The sequence below is a fragment of the Durio zibethinus genome, chromosome 1 (genome assembly GCF_047325235.1).
Source record: "Durio zibethinus cultivar Kanyao isolate XHJ-2024 chromosome 1, ASM4732523v1, whole genome shotgun sequence".
Taxonomy (NCBI): domain Eukaryota; kingdom Viridiplantae; phylum Streptophyta; class Magnoliopsida; order Malvales; family Malvaceae; genus Durio; species Durio zibethinus.
Window position 1 is genome coordinate 32,222,359 of NC_143162.1, and position 10,097 is coordinate 32,232,455.

Below are 10,097 nucleotides of genomic sequence, written 5' to 3' on the forward strand. Positions count from 1 at the left end.
TCCGGCAGGGACAAAAAGCATGAGATACGGTTACAAGTGGGAAAGTGACCCCTCCCATTCTTTTCTTTAGTTCACAATTCCACAGACCTCCAAAGAAAGGGCAAGATAAAGAAAGAAATTTGGCAACAGAGTAAAATTTAACTTTGGAAAAAGAAATTGTGAGACAATGAGAAGAGACTTGTCAGGAAGAGGGGATGTGGTTAGAAGCTTTCATCATCGAACTCCATCGCTTTCAAAGTTGAAACCCGAATCAGACAAAAGCTTCCTCAGCGCAAAGAAGCTGCTGCTGCCTGCCTGCCTCCTGCTTTTGAAATTAAAGCCTACCCAGGAACCTCTCAGTCCTCCCCTCTCCCCCCTTTTTCATCATTGTTTCTCCCAAAATGATTAGTTATTTACTATAACAACTACATATATCATATACATACCACCGGATCAAGAGGGAAGCCCCTTTCAAAATAAAATAACAATACCTACTAAATATTTTAACTACTACGCAGGATTTGACTCTGATACTCTCCCCAATTAAAAAAAATAAAAAAAACACATAAGAAGTTTCTATGCTCCTGTTTTTTCCTTGTAGGGTAAAAACAACAGAGGAAATGGAGGCCGGTTTGCCTTGCATGAAAATTACTTCTAACCCTTCTTTTCTTGTATCCTTTCTTTTTTTCATTGTTTATGTTTTTAAGAATGTGAAGCCCAGACATCCCCCATATCTCCTGCACATTTTTATCTGTGGATTTTGGGGAAAACAAACTACATCTCTACAGTAGAAACAATAAATGCGTGAAGAAAAAAATTTATAAGAAAAAAAAAGGAAAATTAGAAGGAAGAGAAGGGTTAAAAGGCACAACAACCCCAACAACTGATTCCTCCACCTAGTATTTGTTTTTTTTTTTTTTTTTATCAACCATCCTACACTCTCTACCTATGACTGCAAAAGTCCAAAAGCTTCTTCCTCCCTTCAACAATCTCATCAAAGAAATCGTCAAGTTGGCCAACAATATTCTCAGCACCGGATCTCAAGGCCGCAAAACACCCTTTCAAATTCTCAACTCTTTCCCTTATCCCCACCTCTGCTTCCCACTCCTGCACCCCTCCTTGTCCACACCTCCTCTCCAGTTCCCCTCTCAGCTCTTCCATCGCCAACTTTGATCTCCTAAACTCATAAAGCAATATCCCTGGCCTCCCATTGATCTGGTTGATCTCTGCTGCCACTCTTTGCTGCAATCTTGCTGTTGAGATCATGAAAGCTGATCCAAAGAACAGGCAACCTTCGTATCCTCCTCTTAGGAAACTTGATTCTGGCCAGCAATAAACCAGCCCGTACAGTAAGATCATTAAAAGCAATGAGCTGACATTCCTCATTGCATATAAAACTCCTCGGAAACCATTGAATCCATTAAGCTTTGATTCGATAGAAACCTTCTCGTCAAACCTTAATGAAAGTGGTTGGATTCTTGTTTCCATCAACGCCCTGTTCTCTTCTTCTAATCCCACAGCTTCTCTTCGGCACACTGAAATTGCCCGGATGACCTGCTTTCAACAGTTGGGGAAAATATCAGATCATGAATTCATAAGCAATTAAGAAAAGAAGGCCTCAACTTGGATATTAAAGTTGTAAGCTCTGGGAATTAAATGACCTGTCTGGAAAGCTGAGGACTAAGATGGCGATGATTATCTAGAGAAGAAGTGATATTAAATCCAGCAGAGTAATAATTTTCCATGCCGGAGATGCCTGATTTAAGGACATGACAAGCTTCCCAAAGTTTGGAACTTTCATCCATGTATTCATCAAGCCACTTATCACCCACAGGAAGATGGAGTTTTTGGACGAGGAGGAGTAGCTGGGAATGGAAGGATCGGAGAAGGGAAAGAACCCTTTGAAGGAATTGGATTGACATGAAATTATTAGAGAGATAGACACGTTCAAGATCATCTATGCCACGAGTAAGGAAGGTGTAGAATCCATTAACAGAGCTTGTAGAAGATGGATCCATTGCTTAAAAAAGAAGGGGGTTGTGTTTTAAGAGTTGAAGGGGAGGAGAAAAGGTTATCAGGAGAACTGGAGAAGGGATATTTAAATGGAGAAGCAAGAGGCATAAGGGAATAGGAAGGAGGATGAAAAGAGATAGAAGGGAAGGGAAAGAATATCTTAGAAGCTCAGGTTTCTAAGGTTGAAAAAGATTGTTGGGAGCAATGATGGTGTTTCCTACAGAGGGGAAAGGATGATTGGTAATATGCCATTTTCATTGTTTAATTGGCAGAAAGGAAGAGAAAAGGAAAAATAAATTTATTAAAAATAAAATTTTACGCTTTGAGAAATATGTAAAAGAGAAAGGAATAAAATTACCAAAAAGGAAAAGAGAAGAATTACATAAAACAGGAAAAAAATAAAAAAAAAGAGGCTAGGGCTAATGCCCCCTTAGCCCTCCCCCCTTCCCTCTGCCCCTTAAAGACACGAATTTTCCATGAACTACCTTCCAGTTTCTTCCTTTTTTCAGCCTGTTTCCTCCCCCGGAATCTCCAGCTCCATATAGTTTATATATTTTATATTCAAAAAGAGAGAGAAATAGGCAAAGTGGGTATTTTGCAATTTGAATAATAAAGTTTGGCATCGTTCTGGACAGTTTGAGTTTATTGGGTTATAAGAAGTTTGACTGATTGACTCAGATTTTCTTGCAATCTCTAATTCTCTGAGTTACTTTCTTCCCATTTTAGAATTCAGATGTTTGAATTGAGTGCTCACTTTGGTTGCTTCCCATTTTTGTTTCCCCTTTTTCTTCCTCGAGCAACTGACTTCGGTCCTTCACTTCACCCTCCATTCTATTGAAATTTGTGGGTTTTATTTTTCCCATATATTTTTTTCTTTGATTTTTCAAAAGAATGGGGAAATTGAAATGATGAGGTTCCTTGTATTTGTGTCTAATTGTCTAACTTTCTACTTAGCAAAACCAGTCTTTTTAGGCCGATACTAATTTTATTCTCACCACTTTTTCTTTTTGGACAAAATGGATGATTTTTTTTTCTTTTTCTTTTTTTCAATTCTATGAATATATATATCTTCAAATTCATGACTTAATCAACACCGTTGCTTTCAGTAGCTTTAGGACAATTAGGACCCATCAAACGGCGGATCCTAAATAAAAAGATATTGTCCATTTGTTTACTTTGATTATTTGGTTTAATACACAATGTTTGACCAAACAAATTGCTAATCAATAATTCTTCCTGTTTCTCAATTAATCAAAAGCAGCGGAAACTTTTAATTCAAAGTTTATTCACTTTTAAAAAATAATATTTAATAAATTTAATATTCAAATTTTAATATTTAAAATCTCCCTGTTTGTAAAAGAAAAATAATAATAAAATGTAAAAGGGGTGATTTTTTTTTCCCTTTAAGAAGCAAATTAGAGTAATAAAAAAAGGTTTTAATTTTCTTGATGAGATGAATGTTCTTTTTATCTTACAAGCAGGGGGACCAGAAATCTTACTTATATGGGATTATGTCTCACAAAATAAACAGTAAAAAATAGGGGAAGAGTAGGGGTGCTCGTGGGTTTTTGGGGAATGGTTACATGTTGAAGAGGATGTTGGTCTTTTGAGATTATCATTGGAAAGTGAAGAAGAGGAAGAAGCCAAGGGAACTAAGGGCATTGGTTCAACCGTCCTTCCCTTACTCATCTTTCATCGAGGACTAGGAATAGGACTAGGACCAGGACTAGGACCACACCCTTCAAGTATGGAGTATATATAAAAAAATAAGATTGTTTTTCTTCATGAATTAGAGGAATTGTTCTATCTTTTTCTTCTTTTTTTTTTTTTTAGTAGTTTAAGAAATGACAGAGGTTCTCTAATATAAAGTTTCTTATTGAAGAGATAATTGTTAATAAGATGATTTCATCTTTCACTTTGTTTTTTTTTAAATGATGCTCATTCATGAAGGGCTATTCTTGTTGCTTGGTTGTTAGCAATAATTAAGCTTGAATTAGTTGATAAGTAATTTATGACTTATTTTTTACTCTTCAACTTAAGACTCCTTTCATTTTTATTTTTTTTTTGTGAATTAAAAAAGTTATAGATATTCCTATTATTAAAAAATATTTAATGTTTTAATATGATATATAATATAAAAAAAACCTAAGTCAACATTTCTTAATCTCTATAATGTAGACATGAAATTAAGAAAGAATGGAATATTATTATTCACAAGTGACTGAATTAATATTTGTCATTGTTTTTTATATCTAAATGGATAAGCATCTGCATAAATGCAAATATAATTCAATCTTACAAGTAGAAACTTTTCCACATGTGAATACCATTAAACTCTATTTGGATCCCATCTCAAAATTATGATCAAACTTCCCAAATTTGCCAACAAAACAAGGCATCTTTTGAGAATCCAAAAACTTGCTGAGGAAATTAGGGCAGCTCTGGATTTAGGATCTGGTGGGTGAGAAGTTGCATGCTCTTCTTTAGTAAAAGAAAGGATTTTCTAATTATAACAATAATACACTAAGTCTTATTATATCTTATATTTTGAGATAATTGTATTAAAAATCAAATAAAAAAATTAAATTAGATTATAATTTGAATCTTTTTATGCCACTTTTTTTTTTTTATCAATAATCACCTTTTTATCTAATCTCTTAATTATTTTATTGTTTTATTTTGATATTTCATCTTGATTTAATTACATTTTATATTTATTGTCAACTTATCGTAACTCTCTTCTTTTATTTGGATTTGAGATTGACAACGTAATAATATATAGGCAAAGTTAAAATAAAAATCTTTCCAATAAAAAATTTGAATAAAATCAAGGGTGGCAAGAAAACATCTAACAGAGTTTTAAACTTCATAATCAAATTTATAAAATTAATGTAAATTTCATTGTCGGGTATCCAACAATAATGCTTAAAACTAAAGCATATACGTAGAATTATAAGGTCTAAATTTTCATATATAGGGGTCCATAGATGGTACTAAAACTAAAGGCATAACACGGTTGGATTAGTCAAACCACATCCCTATCATAACATGAAGAAACTACCCTAGCAATCCCATATATAGGGGAATGTTTCATTTTCTTCTTAATTATCTTAGATGGGTACAACTGGATGGTCCAGAGCCTCTGAAAGAATGAAAATAATATAAGTAATAATTGTTTGGGTATGTAAATTCAAAGGGAGGACTGGAAACTGGAGAGTGGAAATGAAAGGGTATTAGAAAATAATAGAGAAAAAAAAAAGGAAATATCTTCAATCAATCAGTCGAGGAACTGAAGCAAAGATATATGGCTAGTCTAGTGTTGGCAAGTTGCTTATCAGGTTAGTTCAAACTCAATTAAATTTGGGTTTTTCCCAGGGGACCACTCAACATTTTCTTTTCAAACTTCAATATTGATATGTTCTTTTATTAAGATAAGAAAAAAAAAAAAAAAAAAGGAAAAGATGGTTTTTTTTTTTTTCTCTCTCAAATTAAAAACCTTGCTTTGGTTTCAGGACAAAGTACTGATTTTTCCCAACCTGACCGTGAATAAATGTTACATCTGGCTGTGGGGAACCCACCTCACTTCACTGTTATGCTTTAGGGATTGATATGAAGTGAATGTGACTACAATTTTGATCTGGTCCAGCTTCATAACTTTGGAGTTAGCATTAGCCTTTTTTTTTTTTTATAAATGTAAAATGGTTATAATGTTAAATGTATTTTTTTTTTGTACAAATAAGAAAGAAAGGCATCAACATATTCCTTACTCTTTTTGATATAATAATTATTTGAAGTGAATGAATGCATATCAATTATTAAAATTTATTAAAATTTTTATCATCAATGTATAAGATAATAATTTTTAAATAGTAAATCATTTCAACGATGAGATATTAAATTCAAATTTATTATTAATATTGAAAATTAAAAAACACTCATGTGAAAATAATAGATCGTTTTCCTCTTCTTTCTCTCATTTTTAGAAGAAAAATAAAAGGCCAAAATTAGAAAAGCAAAGGCTTTCACAACTTTCATTATTCTACATGCATAGTACAACAAGCAAGGATTTGATAAACTCTACTCTCAAGACATATGACAATAAATTGAGCAACAACTCATACTGTACTGAATGATAAACCAATCTCTTTCTCTGCAAACTCTGAACTACACTGTGGCCATCCCTTTTGATTACTATTACAGCACTACAAATAGGAAAAAAAAAGTATTTCACCCAATTGGCATTTCAACATCAATAACAATTTAGTGAGTAATTTCGTTTTTTTTTTAGGATAGATAAATTTTTTAATATTTCATATCAAAATAAAATATATCATATTTAATAATTTAAAATAAATAATTATAAATTTTATATTTAAAATAATTTTAATAAACAATCATTAATAAAATTTAAATTTAAAATTTTTTCATAGTGATTCTTACCAATTATATTGATATTTCTTTTTTCTATTTTAAATGTGCATAACTTTAATTGTTTTCCTAGAGCAACCTAAATAATGGAACTCTCAAGTCACATCAATGAAAAAATACATCATAAATAAATCATTTCTAAAATTAATAAAAGCTACATGTACGTAAATATAAGACAAAAATGGACATTTAAAAAGGAAATGAGTTACATTGTTCATTTATTGTATTTTGGAAAATGAAAAAAAATATTTAATACATTATTGGTGGGATTTTTAAATTTTATTAGCCAAGTTAGAGGATGGCATATGTAATTTTTAAGATATATTTAAAAATTTAATAGATTAATACAATAGAGAAAACAAATATTTTAGTTTTTAATTTTATTTGTGAAATTTATAAAGAGATAATATCTTATATAATTCTTAAATTATTAAAAAATATTTAATATAATATTTGAAATAAAAAAAATTAAATAAAGCACATCAACTTTTAATCATGCATTAATCTATCCATAACCTAACTTTTTTAATAAAAATCAGTAACATAACAACCAATCGACGAAAGTTTAACACGTATATAAATATTATATATGTGAATGACATGTAATATTGATGTAGTTGTCACGTAACGTAAAATTAAAAGTTTTATTAAAAAATTAATTAAAAAATAATATTTTAAAAAATTAAAAAATAAAAAATTCATATTAAAATATCTTATTAATGCAAAGGGAAATGAGTTGGAACTTGAAAGGACAGCATTGTCCTTATTCAGAGAAAGAAAGTGCATCAAATTATCAGAAACAGTACCCTGTTTGGTAAAAGAAAAAAAAAAAAAAGAAAAGTGAAGTAAAGCTAGGTAAAAGTGTTAGTACCTAAAACAATATTAGGACAGGTGTCAATCCAAAAACAACACAACTAGATTTATAATCATATGCTCAACCTTCTAAAGTGGGAGTTTTCTTTTCCTTTGGGCCACCCCGTTCTGAACTTTTTACAATCAAAATTTCAAATGCTAGTCTCAGATTTGGGGAACAATTAAAAAAGGTAATTAGATTAAACCCCCCAAAAATAAAAGAAAAAAAAAATACTAATACTAAATGCAAAAAGAAAACATTGTTTCTGCAACCAATCATACCGAAGAGTGGACTTTGAATAAACATCATGGAAATATCAGTGGGCCCTCTGTTCAATGTTTTGGTTTGGTCATTAGGCCAGCGATTTTCTGTCCTCTTGGAAATTTTCTTAATCATTATTATTCCTTTTCATGATTTGGTATACTGCCATGTAATAATCTGTGGGTAGTCAGAATTTTTTTTTAAAGTTTTAAAGTTTTAGTATTAATTTTTTGCAATAAATAAATTGTAAATAGTTAAATATTTTATTATTTTTCTAAAATAGATATTTAGCATTAGGTTTATTATTTACTTGTACATAGCAAATAATTTGAACATAAAATCTTCATTTTCTGTGGTTGTAGCCAAAAAAAAAAAAGGAAAAAAAAAATCCATAGAGCATGTGCCGTGCAAGTGTGGACTACTTTTTTCTAGAAGAAAATGGGCCACAAGTACATTGATTATATGGAACTGACCGAAGAGCAGGGAGTTTCAATGTGGGTTTTCATGCCAATGCTTGAGTGGGGTAGGAAATTAGCCTTTGTTCTACCGTTGGTTTATGAAGACCATATGTCGAAACAAACAAAATATAATTGGTAACTATAACCACAAATTCACATTTCTTCATCTAATCTTTTCCCCATCAAACATGTGCCCATGGTTGTGGATGTCTGGACAGTTGTCCTAAACAAAAGGCAAGGGGGAATGGGGAAGTTGAGGGTTATTCCAAGCCTAACATGCACATTCTCTAATGAAAACAGAGATTAAGGATAGCAAAAATGCAAGAGGGCAAGGTCAACCAGTTGGCATATCTTTGGTAAATAAAAGAAAAAAAAGTTGGGGTTGGGCGGGAGGAAATGATTATATGAGTTGAGAAGAAGGCGTCCAATTATCAAATTTTAAGACCAAGAGGCTCAAATTCTTTTGGGGGAATAGACTCTATAGCCTAGTTACCGCTCTTTGACTAACATTGATGGTAAGACTTGAGAGGGATGGAAAAGTTTGCTTTGCTTTGCTTTCCATCTCATCCCTTTGCCTTTTGGTTCAACTAGCCAAAAACTCCACTTCAGGATTCTTTCTCACTATAGAGTACCTTTTAGCCCCCTATCATCCCCTAAAACAGGGAGCATTCGAAAGCTATATAAATAAATAAATTTACTATCTACCTCAAACCATATCAACAAAGCATTTTATAGGAATGTAATGGTAGTACTAGTGCTTATAGGCTTTTAGAAAAAGGGTATCTAGGGAAAGCTATTTAGGGGTATACTCTTTTCATGATTATGGTTTTGATTTAGTAGAAAACTTTTTGCAAATGCCAAATTGATTAAGGACTTCAGCTCATCATGTGCTAAGTGGGAACATTCCACATGTTGTAAATTTAATGGTTGCAACCCTCAATATGGTGCTTAAAGTCCTGTGGAAGATGCTATCAAAATAAATTTTTGACAGCTGACAGACATGTTTGCTGATCCTGACCAGGAATGCAATTCACCAACTCTACCTCCTTGAAAGCAAAACCTTTGTCACTCCAAAGTCATATTCTTCTGCAGGTGATGAAATAGTCAAGGCAATAAAACATTCCACCAAATGTTCTAGGAAAAAAATGGAATGACTTGATGTAGAAACACTACAGTAAATCTGGATCTGTGTTTTTTCTTGAGCTGTTATGTGACAAATGGGCTCCCATGAATGTTTTTTCATGGCTGGCAATTCTCTTGAAGTTGAAAGTTCCTGTTGGCATCGATGACAAGCCAGCTGTTAGATGCACAACGGAAAGGAAACTAGTGCCACTAAACTAAGGCAGCTGGGTTTGATTAAAATGCAGGTTTAAGAATTAGTGGGCTACTTATATTTATTATGGTTTAGGTTGGAGAGGGACCATCATCCAAGATTTATGGTTTCGGCCTACGGTGCCATCAACCATGGACCAGTAAAGCCATGAATTCTAAGCCGGAATTCCATCCAAAACCAAAAGTGGGGCACTTTATCATTGAATATATACTGAAAAAGCAGCAGTCATGAATTTATCTAGGATTTAAAAAGAGGGGGAAAAAAAAGAAGCAAACAAAACAGAGGGAAGAAAAGGTAGCATTCTTACTTTTCTTGGCTTAGGGCTAGGCGATTGTTACAAACTTGTGCAGAAGGCAAGACTTTGGAGCCAATAAAAAATAATAGCATGGGCTATAGGCCAAAATTATTATGCTTTTATAGTTCATCAAGTTATATAAAGTGTTAAAACAACAACTGAAAAACCCTATATTTAAAAGCATTGCGGCTTGGTGGCCTAATGGCATGGTTAGGGGAATTTTAGGGCGGCCCTTGTAGATCAAAGCTGCATGTAATCATGTTCTGCAAAAAAAACCCAGAAAGAAAGTTGGAAAAAAAGATTCTGATTTTCAATCTCATGCGGCACTTGATTTGGTCTGCGCAGTACATCATATGATAACAGAAAAAACTTTATTGATTTAAGCTCCATTTTGGCTGATAATTATGGTTTCTTTTTCAAGGTTCCTGTTTTTGTTCAAATTTATAAAATGACAAAGCATTTATTTATCTGGCACTT

At 32.4% G+C, this 10,097-nt stretch overlaps 1 protein-coding gene across 1 annotated transcript; it reads right to left on the minus strand.

Moving 5' to 3' along the window:
* Positions 1-780: 780 nt before the first annotated feature.
* Positions 781-2,504, minus strand: LOC111312346 (uncharacterized). The gene is made up of 2 exons (XM_022912526.2): positions 1,641-2,504; positions 781-1,533 (listed from the first exon to the last, which is right to left on the minus strand). Exons 1-2 carry the CDS (start codon positions 1,995-1,997, stop codon positions 922-924), a joined length of 969 nt encoding a protein of 322 aa, XP_022768261.1. The 5' UTR covers positions 1,998-2,504; the 3' UTR covers positions 781-921.
* Between the last annotated feature and the right edge of the window lie 7,593 nt (positions 2,505-10,097).